At 33.0% G+C, this 17543-nt stretch overlaps 2 protein-coding genes across 2 annotated transcripts; one reads left to right on the plus strand and one right to left on the minus strand.

The window, feature by feature from the left end:
• Positions 1-955: 955 nt before the first annotated feature.
• On the minus strand, positions 956-1970 carry LOC111372681 (transcription factor TT2-like). Its single transcript, XM_022995067.1, has 2 exons — positions 1838-1970; positions 956-1760 (listed from the first exon to the last, which is right to left on the minus strand). The coding sequence occupies exons 1-2, from the start codon at positions 1968-1970 to the stop codon at positions 1039-1041; spliced, it is 855 nt and encodes a 284-aa protein (XP_022850835.1). The 3' UTR covers positions 956-1038.
• A 5367-nt stretch (positions 1971-7337) lies between these two features.
• Positions 7338-15870, plus strand: LOC111411612 (RNA polymerase I-specific transcription initiation factor RRN3-like). The gene is made up of 16 exons (XM_023042132.1): positions 7338-7492; positions 7841-8054; positions 8215-8298; positions 8391-8462; positions 8555-8626; positions 8747-8995; positions 10482-10592; positions 10682-10795; positions 11276-11401; positions 11480-11548; positions 12084-12187; positions 14087-14170; positions 14272-14359; positions 14669-14788; positions 15006-15190; positions 15357-15870. Exons 2-16 carry the CDS (start codon positions 7941-7943, stop codon positions 15640-15642), a joined length of 1878 nt encoding a protein of 625 aa, XP_022897900.1. The 5' UTR covers positions 7338-7492; positions 7841-7940; the 3' UTR covers positions 15643-15870.
• Positions 15871-17543: the final 1673 nt, after the last annotated feature.

Here is a 17543-nt window from a genome sequence, read left to right on the forward strand (position 1 = left end):
TTTTCATTTTGTTTTATTTGAATAGGAGGGTAAAATCGTCATTTTATTGAAAAATGGATGAGAATGACCTTTTTCGCAATGAAAGGTAAAAGATAAGGGTGAAAATGCTAAAAAATGAAAGGTAAGGACGTTTTGCACAATAACATTGAAAGGTAGGGACTTTTTGTGCTAATTATGCCAAAAAATGAAAGGTAGGGACGTTTTTCACAATAATATTGAAAGGTAGGGACCTTTTGTGCTAATTACCTTTTGATTTAATGGAACATTTTAACGGAGAGTTGACAGAAAGACGTTTTGCGCAAAAAAAGGTAAAGGTGAGGGTGTAATCCGCCAAAAAACGAAAGGTATGGACGTTTTCCACAAAAACATCGAAAGGTAGGGACGTTTTGTGCTAATTACCCATTAATTTTTGGTAAAAGAAAAGGACCAATTTGCTAATTGTTGACTCAAAACTTTCGAATATTAACAGAATTAACAAACTTTTAAACGTCTTATTAATTCTCGCCTTAGCTATCATCTTAATTCAGCAAAGAATGAAAACGCAATTTTTCATGAATGCACTAATTCCCTTGTGGCCGATGATAAATTTCTGGTCGAGAATTTAGAATTATGTGTCAAACTCCTTTTACGCATTGAACTTAATTATTCATTGTGTCCAAAAACGAAATAATTTTGAAAATTTGAGGTAAAATTGTTAGAGATAAGTAAGAAACATTAATGAGTAATATTAACTATAGTCGTCCACTGCAATAGTCGCCTTACGTGACATCTTACATGGCGGTTTGTGATTTGACGTATTAATATTTTAGTTTTTTCTTACCTTATATATCAAATATAGTCACATGTACGCCACGTTGAATGACTGCAAATATCATTATTCAACATTAATTCAAGAAAAAGCAAATAATTAAGAGAAAAATAGTCTTCATTTTTCTTCAAAGAATATCTTCTGATTACAAACTTATTTAACTACATACTATGTTAGAAACTAGTTGAGTTCTTTTTATCACATATATTTGGCTAAGTATATAGATATATTCAAACATTAGCAAGCCAATCCCCTCCAAAGTCTGGAATTTGAGTCAAAATGTGAGGATCAATCCAATCTTCCAGCATTTCATCATAGAATGGTCCTCCAGAAGAAGGCGATAATAAACCATTGTTAACTTTCTTATTTCCATCACTGAGTTCTTGAACTCCCCATAATTCCGAGTTCAAAACATTGGATAAATTAAGCAAATCATCGTCAAAACAAGCATCTGGCCTAAAACTCGACAAATTCTGCTTGAATTCGTTGTGAGAACCCGGTTGAGTTCTGCTGAAATCTGCACTGTCCTTAACAACAAGTGATGAACTGTTGTCAGTTTTCTTGTTAAATTCATTCTGTATGTCCTGCTGATCTATAAAACTCTTAGAACATCTCGTTGCCTTTGTTCGTACCACGGGAGGTGATTCATTCTTCAACCCTATTTTCATCTTGCCCTTACTATTGGGATTTTCCAAAAGATTATCACAAATTGAAGCAGATTTAGGATCATTTTGATGAACCCTTCTTCTTAAATTCGTATTCCAGTAATTCTTGATTTCATTGTCTGTTCGCCCGGGAAGCCTCCCAGCTATCAAAGACCATCTATTACCCAATAATTTGTGAAGTCTAATGATAACTTCTTCTTCATCCCAGGTTATGTTGCCTCTTTTAATGTCTGGCCTTAAATAATTAAGCCATCTTAGCCTGCAACTCTTTCCACATCTCTTCAGACCTGCATTAACAACAGAAAATCAAATATTTACTGATCAAATATCTCTAATCTGCAAAGCAAAAAGAAGTAAAAATCACCAGCTCTCTTAGGGAGAGTTCTCCATCTGCCTTCACCATGGAATTTGATGTAATCTCTAAGAATTTTGTCTTCAGCAGCAGTCCATGCACCTCTGTTTAACCCTACTTTTGTACAGCAAGGGTTTCTCCCCATCGAAATACAAAATACTAAAAACTAAATACTTAAACTACTCACAATCAAATTATAAACTCTTGCCTTTTAAATAGTCTGGAGAATTTGTGTGTATATATTTACGCGCACATATTAGATACGTGATACGTCTCTAGAAAGTATAAATTGCAGTGGGCATTAATGGAATAAGGACGAGAATTTTGTTTGGAAGTAAACAAATACAATAAAGTCACTTGTACAAAGTTGGATTACAATGTGTGTTGGCAAAATCTAGACCATTGATTTAAAATGATTTAAAAATCTGTTTTTGAAATGATTGGTGTAGAACTGTAGATGTTATTTTGTCAACCAACTTTGTAACCCACCGTAAAGGTAGCATAGTTCAAAAAAATACGAGTTGCAAAGTACAACTTGTATATTACTTATTGAGCATTCCATATTTAGTAAGAAAAAAATGTTTTCTTTTTGTATCATATTGAAACTTTCTATTTGAAAGTGTATATCACGTAAGACTAGATAACGTATATACGTATACGTATATGTGACTTATATATCCATCTTTGACACGTATTAACTATAATACTAAGTTATCTTAACACAACAAATACCCACTTCTCAAATTCAAAAGATTTTACCTTTGTATTTTAAAATTGAAGCTACAGAGAGAGTACTAATTCTAATTTAATTAAAAATATTACAATAAGGATACAATAATTATTTAAAGAATTTCAATTGACTTGTCCACAATGTCCTTCTTTGAAAAGATGTGTCGATGAGCTTGTGTCTTGTCGTGTCTTTGTCCCGTTGCCATAGTCATGCTTCAGATTCGAAAATTTTAAGCATTTGGTCATATGCTTAAAGAGATGAGAGAAATAGTAGCTTGCAAATTAAACAAGGGAGGTTGCAGACGAACTTTAGACATTCAAATCACTGCTAAAATGAGAATTTGAAAAGATTGGTGAGGTTAGTGTTTGTTTGGTAGGAATTTTGTTAATTGATTTTTTGATCGTTAGAGATAAAGTAGATCCTACGTGTGAGAGAAGAATTCAAAAATGACAGCTGAAATAATGAAATAACAGTCAAATAATTGATGTTAATTGAATTAAAATCTCTACCACACATGGTTGTAAAAATGGAACAAATATGATGTGAAAAAGGAGGTTTTTCGTGTATGAAAAAATAACTATAGCCCGTTATTGTTTTAATCATTTTCTGTATTTAATATTATGTTTTGATCCAAAGAGTGTCCTGTATATATAGCATATTCTTGACAAGTCATGAACTTGTAATGTGTCCTCATGATACTCTTTGAGGTTAAAAAGTGAGTGGAGGAATTGCCTTCATTGAGAAAGATAATAAAAAAATTCGTTAACTAACCATGTTGGTTGGAGTATAAAAAGAAAAGAAGACAGCTTCAGGTTTGGTTAATTAAGAAATAACTTTGAACAAAATATAATTTTTAATTGTTTATGAAACAATTTAAAAAGAGACCAAATGATTTCATGTGCTGACCCCAAAAGTTTGACTGCTTTTGAAATAAGAAGAAATTATGCCCGATGTCTTTGTAACCTTCAATAATTCCAAATCTACATTGGTTTTCTCCTTTTTTTTTTTTTTTTTAATGTACACATTTCCAAAAATTCTACCTCCACCCAAAACCTTCCAAATCATCTCCACCACCATGAGCTCGCCATGCTGGTGATGGGGAAAATGCAGAAGATAGGTCTGTTAGCTTGCTTTTCTGAGTGTGGTGGTAGTGGAGGAGGAAGGCGACTGTGATGTTGGAAGACATAAGAATGGTCACAGTTGGGGTTTTTTGGAGTTGGCTTCACTGAAGAAGAAGAAGAGGCAGAACGTCGTGGTGGTGAAATATTGTGACACCATTTATGGCGGTGTTCACTTTTTCTTTTTATTATTTTTGTTATTGGCTTGGTGGTGGTGGTGGAAGGCATGGGATTGGTCGTTGATGGTTAGGGTTTTGATGGAGTGGTCATCAAAGTATATTTTGATGCCATTTTTGGCAGAGTTCACCTTTTTTAATTATCTGCTTGGTGGAGTGGCGGGGTGATGATCTGGTGGTTATTGTTGTGGCACTCATCTGGTAGTGGTTGTTCGGACAAAACCTGTAAGCATACGTGATCATTGACATGCAGTAGTAATCAGTGAACTTCGAGTTTATCGTTCATATGAGGAATTAGGTTTAATATTTAGTTTAATAGTTTTATCAAATTCGAAATCATGTAATATCGAAAGAGATGGTTGGTATGTTTTCTATATTAATCCTAAACTAAGAAGATAAATAAAATATTTATCTAGTATGTGAATATTTGTATTGGAAATGTGAATCCTCGTATTGCCATTTAATTCAACTTTTCATTCGTAATGTAGTAAATTCATGCATTCAAGACAATCAATAATATACTTTTATCCAATATTCTATTTCAAAATATATTAAACGTATGTTTAACACGATCCAATCTTATTCCTAATCCGAATTCATATAAACAATATGCATTAATTACACGATTTATCATACACGATTGTACATGTTATAGATATTATTCTTAACACCTATTGTCTCGATTCCAATCAGGTTAAACTAGCAATTCGTCAAAAACGAACAAACTCGAAGGTATCATGAAATCAAAAATCACTTTTCATTGGCTCGATTCGTATCGTATTAGACTAACAACCACATCCTTCAAAAAATACTATTAAAAATAATATTTTTAAATTTAAGAATGTCAAACAGGGGCTTGAAGCCCATAAATGGTAAAAAATGACCCAATAATTTTATCTTCCTTCCTGAATGTAATATCTATTCTCTTTCACATTTTTTTGGTGTGTTTCTACCCTTTAAAAGGTCATATCCCATGGATTAATGGCTACCCGCCTACATCTGTGGCTATTTAAAGACATTCCATTCCCCAATTTTTAACATTCTCTCTCAAATTTCGTTCATAATTAAATTCCATTTTCAAAGCTCGATTTTAAGAGTCAATGCGTTCAATTAAACAGTTTATGATAGATTCAGATGCTATTTCTACAAAAACAAAATTCGTTTTATCCTTAAAAATAATATTTTGAAATTTTTAGCACTAGATGAAGCAAGTTTGTCTTAAGGAGACATTGTGAATACAACATGCTCGAATTAATTAATTGTATTTTTTTGTTCGCCATATCTATGAGCTGTTTTCTGCCTGTTAAGTGCATGTACTTATAATATAGGTTCAACAGATACAATTCTTAGTTTTATATCTATTAGAAATCAAGCCCAGAAAAGTAAATAGGTTGTTCAAAATTTATTAGACTTTTTAAACGACCGTCTATATAATACAATTTACAATCTTCCAAACTATTATGCAGTTTATTTAATAGACTCAACATATGTAACATTACGATACTTTTCTAGATTGTCAAGGCACGACATGGTATTTAGCATGTTTGGATGTGAAAGTAAAGTTTGTAAGTGTATTAATTATGCTTAAAGTTTACAAATGCATATCTAGTCACTTCGAGAAAAAAATCTACCTTACCCGTAGAAACGAAAGAATCAACTAAGAAACAAATCTCGTATATGGTGGTGTGATCACCTCCTTTCTATTCGTAAGAAGATCCTACGCGCGTAGTGGTGTTGTCAATATTGATAATGGTGATGGTCAATGATAGGTTTGAAATTTTGAAAAGAGAGAATTATGATTAATTTCTTGTATGTAGGGTTTAGAATGGTAAATTGATATTTTACAAATTTCTATATAACAAGACGTAGAGGTGTTTTTAATAGGTATTATTTAGAAATAGGATAAAATTTGAATAATTAAAAAAGAGGGTATATTTGCACTTTTTGATTGAAGAAAAAGAAAAGAGGGTTGTGGTGTTATTTAGGGGACATTAAATCCATCGACAATTTTTAATTTCCAAATTCAAAAATAAGATTTAAACATTTTTGGTTTAAAAAACAGGTCATAATTCATCTTTCAAATAATAATAATATTTGTAAAATTAAATTAATCTACACACCCTACCCCATCTATCCCAACTCATTTCCACTCTCAAACCCTAATTCATTTCCCTACCTCTCCTCTCTCTCCACCACACCCTTTCTATTTCGGCATTGCTGCGAGATTAGCGTCGCTCCTCTTGCAGTGACATTGCGTGAATGCAACACATGACCATCGTGTGTGCTGCAACTGCAACTCACAACGGCAACAACACCATAGCACACAATAGTCAAGTGGTGCAGTGCCGCCTTACTTGTTTCATCTATTTTCTTAGGGATTTGTTTTCTGTTTCATCTGTTGATGTTGTTTCATTGTTGTGAGGTGCCAACCATCGATCTGTTTTCTCTATTTTAATCTACATCATTGCATTGGTGTTGATGGTTGTGATATGGTAGAGGTGAAGGAGATGATGGATTTGAGGAGGTCGCATGGTGATTGTTGAGACAAGCACTAGTGGTTGTGATGTGGCGGACATGGTGTTTGTGATTGTTGGTACAGATTGTGATCAATAAATAATGTGACTTAAAAATGTGAAATTATGACTAAATTTGTAATAAAAACTCACAATTTGTTAAGTTGTGACAACTTAATTTGATAATTTGTGGCTGAAAATTAACTTGTGACCAAATAATTTGATAATTTGTAATTGTAAAATAAGTTGTGACTTGTAAAATTTGTTATTTATGATCAAAGAATAATGTGTGACTTGTTAATTTGATAATTGTGATTGATAAAAAAAATGTGACCTATAAAATTTGTGAGTTGTGATTGAAAATAATACGTAACCAATTACCTTGATAATTTATTATTGAGAAATAAATTATAACTTATAAAATTTGTGATTTGTGAATGTAATGTCTATAATTGTAAGTAGTACATAACTGTGACAAAAAATCGTATAATATTGTAGACCTAATATACTTAATTAATAAATTTAGCAACTATTTGGTAGTGATTTTAATTTAAATCAAAATCAACAACCAATTGAATGTATTTTTGGGACTCACAAATTTTTAATTATATTTTTTTTTATCAAATTTTATCAAAATATACTAAAAATATGATTTTAATAATCACCAAACATGGGCTACAAACATAATGGGGTTACAAAACACAATTTCAAAATTAAGAAATCAGTTTTACTGAAATCAGATTTTTTAGTAGCTTTTGATAAAAGTTGAATAAATATATTCTTGAAAAAATTTTGAATTTAAAAAAATATGCGATTAAAATTAATTATTGACTTTGATTTAGATTAAAGTTAATATCTTCCATTATTCATCCATCACTTTTTCCCTAGTGAAGCCCTGTTGAATACCAGGCCAGCAAATGTGAAGCCCAATTAAAAACCAATATCAAACAATAAACACAGGCCCTGTTTTAAGTCTTGTATTGTATTGATTGATAGGGCAACAGGAGGAGGGACGAGCGGCAAGGGTTTTTCTTTTCTGTGAAGGAGTCACCTCCTTGCCATCAATTTATCTTTGTGTTGCAGTGACTTCTACAAGGATAAGTGAACTTGTTCATCATCAAACTTGGAAGGTAGTATCCAATTTATCTGTATAAAAAACGAGCTTTTTATATGTTGATTTCGCGCTCATTCTGGTTGTTGTGGATTTTAACACAACCTTGATCTAAGATTCTCATCTTCTAGCTCCTTAGAAATTATAATTTTTTTCCTAAATTGTTGTTTCTTGATTTTAAGCTTCCATATGCAACAGCGATTTTCTCGACACCATCTTTCTTGAATTTTTGATGTGGTTGTTTATGGGTTCCTACTTGCCTTTAGAAGCGTAATTGGTGAAATAACCATGACAAAAAAATCTGAGTTGCTGAATGCTTTTTACTGTTTAACTTTTTTTGCTAAGCATGTGAGGTAATTCCTTATAGGTATCCCGTGGAGTATAAATTTGGATTATCTACAGTGATTGTAGATTAGCAATCTTCAGACCTGAATTGGAGTTTAGTGGTTCAAGTGTAAAAGAGACAAATGGGAATAGAGTTGGTGACTCCACAAACAGAGTTACCTGATATGGATGAACTTAGTTTCACGGATACTGAGTTGGATTATCATGTTAGGAATGCCCTTAAAGCTGCTGTCCAGGTAAAAAAAAAAAAAAATAAAAAATAAAAAAGAAAAAAAGGAAAAAAATCCCTAAATACTCTGTAGTTTGGATGTTTTATGGTGGCAATCTAGACTTAGATATAGTCGTAGTTACTAAATGGTGTCAGGTGTAATGTTGATAAATCTTATTGGTTGGTAGGGCGACCGTGACTTTTATAATCAGCTTGTTGCAGTGATGCACCATAAAGACCGTCTTGTCCCTGAGGAGGTGGCCCTTCTCGTGGTATGTTGTCATAATATATAATTAAATAGTTACTTCAGTAAGTTGCTTCCTGGCCCTTTTATATCTTTAATTTAATTTATGATACATTGCAGACATGTTTGAAAGCTCTGACTGGAGCAGTTTCTTGTATACACATTGTTCATCATCGATCTCTTCTTGCTGCAGTGAGTAACAAAAATATATGAACACTAAACTCATATATTCATTATCATACTTAATTGGTAATTTCTGATTTAGTGGGTGGTTGGAACTTCAGATATTTGGGATGAGCTTGTGGAATTATGGGACTGATGTGATGGATGCGATGGTTGAACTGCTAATCTCCTTGGTATGTGATTGTATGTAGGTTTTGCAATTTTTTCTATTAAACATTCTTATTAGTTATTAAGGATTTTACTTAATAATTGATCCAGTGCCATTTTCTTCCTGTTTGTAATTTGTAATATAGGCTGCATCAAGTGGTCAACTAGTTGATTTGTGCTTGGAAATGCTTGTCACCAATTTCATGCCTCCGTCTTCTTCCTCTACTCATTTCATAGAATTACTGAAGCAACCACGGGGAGTTGATAAGAAGCACCAAGTTCTGGATCGTGTTCATTCAACTTTTCAAGATATTGCCAATTTAGTTCCTCTTACCCCTTTGAGGCTGGAGAAGATAGTCAGGGAGAGAATGCCAAACATATACACAAAGGAACCTGTAAGATATAATTTTAGACATCCCTTAATTATCTTTTGAATTTTAATCTCTCATTCTCTCATAATTTATGGAGTTAATAGAAAGGTTTAGAAAGGGCGTTACTGGGTGCTGAGGCTTTTTTCCTCCATGAGGCGAGGCATAAGCCTCAAACAAACCAAAAAAATTACTCAAAAAATCGTAAAATAAACAAATAAATATGATAAACAACAAAAAACCAATCTTAAAGAACTCTACATAGAATTAACACCAAAATAAGTTAATAAAGCATCTTGTCTCGACTCTTGAGCTAGAAGAACTTCAAGAAGAAAATTAAAAAAATGTGAGACGAGACAAAATGTGAAGGAAGAAGAATTTTTTTTATATACCTACCTGATTGTTTTAGTAGGAGTTGCTGCTTGCATTCTTTTTGGAGAAGAAGCTACAAGTGATGAAGCATGAGTTGAATAAGGGTTTAGGTTTTTTATTGTTTAGAATCTTTAGATAAATTTAATGGGTCATTTTTTTTTTAATATATATATTTTTTAAATTTGAGAAAATGGGCCTGTCCAATCAAAGCCTCTAGATGTAATCATAACAAAAACATAATAAAAAATTAATTTTATCAATAAAATCAAATTATAAATTATATGAGGTGCACGCCTCACACTCCGTGAGGCGTTTGTCTTGATGATTGTGTCTCTCTGAATGAGGAGCCTGCGTAAAAGAAAATCACCAAAGTAAGTGCCTCGAGGCTTAGAAGCTCAGTTCTACTTTTTTCGAACCATAGTTAATAGTGGTGGTTAAGCTGGGCTTTGGTTTACATCACCCAAAATGTGCATTTATTGAGTTGCTACAACAAAAGGCTCCGACTTTTGTTAGCTATCTTTTGCTTTAGCCAGTCTCTTTTGCTACTATGGTCTGTCTGTTACCATCAGTCAGTTCCACACCACATTGGTTACTTTGTTCATGTTTGCTTGAATGTGGATTGCACAAACGGATATGTGATTTGTTATGTCGCTTTGATCTGAGTGCAACAGTACAAATTTTGTTTAAGTTGCCTTGTGGTCAGAAGTCATTCTTGTGAGAAGTGCAATCTGTTTTGGGTTCTGCACGGTTAAGTATTATGGCCCTGTCAGATATTGCCGTGCTTTGTGCATGGGCAACTGAAGGCTTCGCATGTTAATTCACGATGTACTATTTCTTTTTAATTTTCTGCTCAGAATAAAATAATTATGTCTTTTTCAAATGTCACCGAGACTTTAGTAAGTAATATTGGGTGTCTTCTTCTGAATAAGATACTTGCACATTCTCAAGTGTTAAAAACAAAGTTTGTCAAATGAAAGCAATAAAATGAACCTTCATCCATTTGAAGTACCATTTGAACTTGGCGAATTACATCGGTGTATGAAGTTGCATTATATGTATATGTATATGGATTTTATATTATTTTTGTTCCTTGTTTTGGATGTGGAATTTCTTGTAATTTTATACTCATTTTTCTTTGCAGTTTATTGTTATGTATGTGGAGAACATGTTAAGATTGGAGAGTGGTGCAGCAGGTAAACTTGTTGGTGGCTCAATGATTGTGGCAATAATGGATAGGCTAATAGATTTGGATGTGAGTTATTCAATGCTGCACCAGATTAGTAATTTAAGAGTGACTTTTCAGTGGTCTGATATATACTGTTTTATTTGGTCTTGACATAGGTGGAAATAGCATGGGATGACATTTTACAGGATGATTTCTCTAAAGGAATCTTTGATATGGAGCTGGAGGACCTTGAGGGGTTTTCAGATCATGTTCAACAAGATGGCAATGAGGTGCTTTTCATGATTGCCACAACTTTTAACCTTAGTGAATGCCATTGTTTTCCTATTTTATTGTTCTTCCATTTCATATTGATTATATCTATGTTGTCCTCTTCACATTACTTCTATAAATTTATTCAAACCATGGTTTAACAGCAAAACAAGTTGAGTTCTTGATAGCATGAAGCTTAAGTTAGCTGGGATTAAGGGTTAATCTACTAGAAAAAAGTTGAGCATTTTATGCTGTCAGAAAATGAGTAGTTTCTGTTCAAAAACTCTTATGAGGACGAAGCCTTGCTAGATTTTATTTTAGGAACTCGATGCTAGACATCACGACTCGTATAAATTGATAAGTTGAAGACATTTACTTGCTTAATTTTCGCTTGTGAAAATTTAGGAGCAAGATATTCTTTAACTCTGTACAATTGACATACCTTTTGTCTTCATTTTTATAATATCATCTTTCAAATGCTGATAGAAATGTCTTTTCAGCTTACTAGGGAATCTTTGATTCAAAGGTTTTTTGGTGGAAACTTAGTTGCAGAGAAGTTGGATAGTTTGTTGGTGCTTACGTTTGAACACCTTGAATCCTGTACTGAAAGTGGTCGTCTTATTCAGGTAACTCCACCGTCACGCTTTCTTAATTTGGTGCTCTAATATCCTGGCTTTCTTAGTTTGTCTACTTTGGTTGTTCAGGTTTTTGAAACACTTCTCCAGTCATTTCAGAAGACTGTTTTGACTGCATATAAATCAAAATTTGCTCAGGTATCTACTCCACTTTCACCCTATGTAAAATAAAGAAAGTGCTCTAGTTTTTTACTATTTTTTAATTTTTCCCTTTCTATAAAACCTTCTGCAGCATGGATACTTCGACTAAGGTAGCGTGTCCGTGTTCAAAACGTGTCGATACCGACACTCTTTGGACACCTACCATAAGCATTTTTCTTTTTCTTTTTCTTTTTTTAAATATTATATATATTTAATTTAAAGTTGTTAGTAAATAATAAATAGATACTCATATTTAAAAGATTTTCACAAGAAAAATTAATAATAAGTATAAAACTAAATTTATGTTGTATAAATGAAAAATTTTAAAGAATTTAATCAACCCGTCGGAGATGTATCGTGTTAGTATTTTTTTGAAAAATCGCTGTTGACATATCCGACGTTATCTTGTCGAACACACGTGTCCATGTTGGTGCATCATGGTTAAAACCTCATGGCTCTTGTTGTGGGCCATGTACTTGTAGCACATTTCCTTAACCATTCTGTTACTCAAAGTTGAATGTATCTTTTGTAGTTTGTGATGTTCTATGCTTGCTCCCTGGATCCTGAAAATTGTGGCAAGATGTTTGCAAGCACACTTGTAGATATTTTTGTGAGCGGTGTGTATCCTGCATGGAGGTAAATATCAAAATCTCTTTTTGAATTAAGTGCTTGCTTTGTGCATCACATGCATATACATGATGATGCTCTCACTGTCAGAATTCACTTTTTGAATGAGCATCATTTTACATTTTATAACATTCTTGGTCTCAGCAAGCATCATAGAATGCAAATGCTACATAATACAATGTAAAGATGCATATGATTTTTGCTTTATGATAAATACTTCTCAAATATGTTGACATGGCTCATATTTTCTCATCTTGAATATGAAGTGACTGTTATTCATGTTTCATAAAGAAAATCTATCTTACTCATGTAAATGAGGTGATTATGTTAAATAAGGTCGTCCCTTACTCCATTCATACTGTATGACGGGATGGAGAGCAAAGGAACGTTGCCCGTACGTTATGCCTTTTTAAATTAGAAAACTTCATTATGTATTAACACTCTGTTTGGATACAACTTTGAGATTGGTTTATTGACTTAATATTAATTTAAACCTACTTTGATGATTACTCATTGTTATTCACACATTTCGCTAGACCCATTATTATTCCTCTTTCTATCCTATTTAGTGACAGATCTAGGATCTCGACTGAACATGGGCGGCCGTTAACCATTGACTGTCGACCATTAACCCGCAATAAAATATTAAAAATTAAATATATCAATGACTGCGCTAAAATTGAACATATATAATTTTATTATATTTATTGTCAATATTCACCAAATGATGTAGTGGCCAAGGTTTGCATAATTCAAAAGAAGAGCACAGGTTCAAATATTTCCGATTTAGTGACAGATCTAGGATCTCGACTGAACATGGGCGGCCGTTAACCATTGACTGTCGACCATTAACCCGCAATAAAATATTATAAATTAAATATATCAATGACTGCGCTAAAATTGAACATATATAATTTTATTATATTTATTGTCAATATTCACCAAATGATGTAGTGGCCAAGGTTTGCATAATTCAAAAGAAGAGCACAGGTTCAAATATTTCCAATTGCATTAAAACTGCTAAAATTGAACATATAATGTTCTGTTATATTTAGTGTCAAAATTCATCAAATGCCAAGATGGTCAAGTTTTCCATAATCTAACGGAGAGCACACGGGTTCTAATCCTCCCTATTGTTTTAGTTCTGGTAAAAAAAAAAACAAGAAAAATGTAGCTAGAATAATTGCTTTGGTAGATATCTGATCCCAGGACCTCAAATTTGAAAATAGATGCTCTGACCAACTGAGCTACAACAGACTTTTGAGAACAAAAGAAATTACCAGATGTATTATCCAAAAAATTTATTTATTGTCACCAATAAAAAATTGTTCCCAATGAATTCAGCACGCAATGTCACCGGTGCTCATTGGTGCTGGATTTGCCACTTATCCTATTTATAACAATTTATAAATTTTCCACATGGTGGCTAATCTTATCTCAAATGAAACCATAAGTTTTCTGCTGAAGACTTTTCTAATAACAATAAAAATCTAGTGTGTGTAAGCATAGAGTTGAAAATTTGTCATGTGGGGTGAAATAGTATGATATTATTTATTGGTTTTACTGGAAGTTTCTGTGTCTTGGTTTCCATAATTAACGTTTATATGGTACTATGTTCTGTGTTTAGAGAATTGCATGGATCTCTTGCTTCAATCTGATTTCTGCCTCTCCTTTCCTTTTTTTCTCATGGGCAAGACTGCCGACACGTTATTCTTTATTTGCATTGTTTTGGTAAAATGTGTTTTCATTTATTTGTGGCCAATTATAGGATTATGTTTTGGAATCAAAATTATTCTTTTTAGCCATTTTCCATTCTGGTTATGGTTAGCTTGTTGTTTATACTTTATACTAACTTATCAAGGTTACTTAACAAGTTATTTATTCGTCTTCATTTTGGGATTCTTGCAGAATGAGTGCTGTTGCATATCTTGCTAGTTATTTGTCTCGCGCAAAGTTTGTGACTCCCTCCTTTGTTGCTACTACACTGGAAAGGTTGTCAATTATACGATTTGCTTGTGGATGAAGGAAAACCACTAAGAATTGAATTTAAATGTCTGACATAAAGTATTTTTATCTTCTATTTGAGGTTCCAGTTTGGTGAAGTGGTGTTTTGAATACTGCAATAACCAGGATGGTGACATTAATCCCAAAGCTCATAAAGTCTTCTATGCTGGTTGCCAGGTATTAAAACCTTGATGTGTAGTTGAGCTTTAGAGGATTCTCAATTTTTTGAATCATTCCTGAATCCTGGCGTCTTTTAAAGGTTATTTGCTTTCGGCAGTTATAGTTCTTTACACGTATTTTTCACCAATGGCTTCGTTTCCCTCAATACTTGTTTTCCACACATTTCATGGGACACATTACTCGTTATAATTCCCTTATAATGAACCCAAATGTGCACCTATTGGCTACTAGTATTATTTTGCTCCAAAAATCAAATAAATTTGCTAGAAATTTTGTTCGTTAATGATTTTTTTTGTTGCAATGCAGGCCATTATGTATGTGCTTTGCTTTCGCATGAAATCAATAATATCTGTGCCTCGCCTCAGATCACAACTTCGTCTTATGCGTATTGAGGACATCCTTAGGCATCCTTTGAAACCATTACAGGTGAAATATTGTATTAAGTAGTAGAAATTTTGTCAAATTTACCCATAGTTGTCATGGAACCTCTGTTTTTGAGTGCATATATTGATGGTGGTTGCTCATGGTCATTTTTCGTACGTCTTTGTAATTCCATTTTCGTATATGACCTGATGGATTTGTATTGGTCACTATAGTAGATTCGTTAACTTCGGTCTTCCATTGCTTCAATTTTCTGGAGCAGGTATGCCTGCCATCAATAGTAGAAGAATTTCTCCGGTTGGCAAAAACAAATGGAATATTTGCCGTGCCAGACACCTTTGCAGATTACGGTATGCTGGAATCAGAACTTTCGCGGGCATTTGGTGGGATAGAAAGGCTTGACATGTTTTTCCCATTTGATCCCTGCTTATTAAGGAAATCTGACAGGTTTGTCTTTGCTTTATTTGTACTTTTCCAAGTCTGTAGATGCCTACTTTATTTTCCAATTTGAATCATTATTTGTCAAATTGCAAAACTATTTTAAGATTAAAATGACCAGTTTTTAGCTTTACCGGATATAATACTTATGCACTTGTTTCTTATTGTTCTGAAGATTCATCCGACCAAATTTTGTATACTGGTCAATGGTAAGAAGCAGTTATTATGAAGACGAGGAGGATGAAAGTGCAAGTGATGAAGATATTACTGAGGCTGGGGTCGACATGGCAGATGATATCAGCGTTGATGAGGACATTGCTCATTTTGATGAATTCGACTACTCTCTAGACAAAATGTCAATAACGCCTAGAGATTCAAGTGCAAAATTCGGAGGCAGAGTACATGGATTTGTCCAGATGCCATCAAAAATCAGACCCTCTACTAGTCCCGAGTCATTGTGATTTTAACGTGCTTTTCCTCCACTCAAAAGGGAGGAAAACAATGTTAGGTTAATCAGCCAGTTTTGTTTGATGGTTTCATTCTCCTCTATAAAGATGATGTACGATGGCAAAAACACAAGGCTCTTCTTCTGCGGGTTACGCAGCACTGTATGTTCAAATGTAATCTCAATAATTCTTTTTGTTATAAGAAATCGATTAAGCATTTGTGGAAATACTTGTTATTATGTATTTAATGGATTTATATTCAGTAATGTTTTGCAATTTTTTTTTTATTTTCTTATTTTTTTATATGTTAAGAGCATTTTCAATATATTCTTTAAATTTGAGATGTTATCTATTTTAAAGAGTCAAACTCTTAAAATCAAGCTTTAAGAGGCCCTTTAAATTAATATTTTAATTTAGAGAGTATGGTTAAATGAATTAAAAGTGTTGGAGTTTTCAAAGTAAAAAAAAAAAAGAAAAATAATTTAGAGAAAAGTTATTTAAAATTAAAGATAGAGAAAAATAATTTTTTTTAAAAAAAAATAGTAAAACCAAGTGTTAAATATAAAGAGTTTGTTGGACTACTTTAAAATTTGGATGAGTTTTGCTGTACATAAAATATGTATATAGGTATGTTCACACCTCTCACAGAACCTACCCATATGAGGTGGGGTGTGGACATCCCTATTTACTTAAATTATGTGTGCCGAGTAAGACCCTTAAAATTTTAACCCTATAAATTCATAAATGCTTTTCAAATAATAGTTTTTTGGAGATGCTATGAGTTTTTACAGAATGTGAAAAGCCAAATGTCATCGATAGACTGAAGAAACAAACAATGCCCAATGGTAAAGCAACCTTAATAATCTGGGAATGACAAGTAGCAGACTATACTGTAAGTTCTCAAGAGGTTAAATGACTACAGATAATCGCAAGATTTACAGAAAAATTAAAATTGTAGAAAAATAGAAATGAACACGAAGGATTTTTTCGCTGCAAAGGCCCGAATGTTCAGTCTTACGGTCTACTCACCACGTTGAGCATCTACTAAGTAGATTTAGCTCTAGATCCAATAGAAAATTAACCAAGAATGTTACAAATGTACGAAGAAACACAAAGTTTCTTCACTGTTTTTGATCTCGCCTCACAAACAACTATCACAACACCACCACAAACTCGCACGAAGCAGTGTCACAATTATACATCAAGTGTAATATCAAAATCACTCAGATTTGCAGAAGAAAATTTCAATCAGAAAATATCGGTGGTGTGAGAGAAAAGAGAAACCCTAGAATACACACTCAGAATAGATTTCTCTGGAAGAAAATGAGGCGTCCAAAACATTTTAATCAGGTAAGTTAATGGTCATTGAGCAACGGTAAGGAGATGGCCAGATCATATCTTCAAGAAGGGCAGAAATCACATTTCAAGAGAATGCGCTTCTCTTAGTAAATGGACCAAGACCATTTCAATAAACCCAGCCCAATAGCTTTAAATGGGCCAAGAATGTGAGGCACATTTATTTGGGCTCAACAATCTCCACCTTGCTGAACACTTCTTGACAATTTCTAGTAGCTAGATAACTACTTGTTTCATTTGCTCTTATTCTCCTGTAAAAAACAAAAAATAAAAATTAGGACAAAAAATAATTTTAGTTAGAATCTTCTAAACATGATACTCTTTAAGTTTAGAATCTAGAATCTTCTAAAATTGATACCCTTCAAGTTTAGAATCTTCAAACAGTTTTTCAACTTGTTTAAGGCTAGAACCTTAGTTCCCAAATCAAAAGAATTATATTCAGTTGAAATTTTCTCTAACTTAATTAGACCTTGTTCAAACATATTTCTAACAAAATGGAATTTAACATCAACATGTTTTGTGCGATCATGATACATTGGATTTTTGCTAAGATGGATGAC

The sequence above is a fragment of the Olea europaea genome, chromosome 2 (genome assembly GCF_002742605.1).
Source record: "Olea europaea var. sylvestris chromosome 2, O_europaea_v1, whole genome shotgun sequence".
Classification (NCBI taxonomy): domain Eukaryota; kingdom Viridiplantae; phylum Streptophyta; class Magnoliopsida; order Lamiales; family Oleaceae; genus Olea; species Olea europaea.

Coding starts and splice junctions, on each gene's coding strand:
- LOC111411612 (XM_023042132.1), top strand. CDS start 7,941: ATGGGAATAGAGTTGGTGACTCCACAAACAGAGTTACCTGATATGGAT. Junction 8,463..8,554: donor ATCGATCTCTTCTTGCTGCA/GTGAGTAACAAA, acceptor TTGGAACTTCAG/ATATTTGGGATGAGCTTGTG. Junction 15,191..15,356: donor TTATTAAGGAAATCTGACAG/GTTTGTCTTTGC, acceptor ATTGTTCTGAAG/ATTCATCCGACCAAATTTTG.
- LOC111372681 (XM_022995067.1), bottom strand. CDS start 1,970: ATGGGGAGAAACCCTTGCTGTACAAAAGTAGGGTTAAACAGAGGTGCA. Junction 1,761..1,837: donor AACTCTCCCTAAGAGAGCTG/GTGATTTTTACT, acceptor TTGTTAATGCAG/GTCTGAAGAGATGTGGAAAG.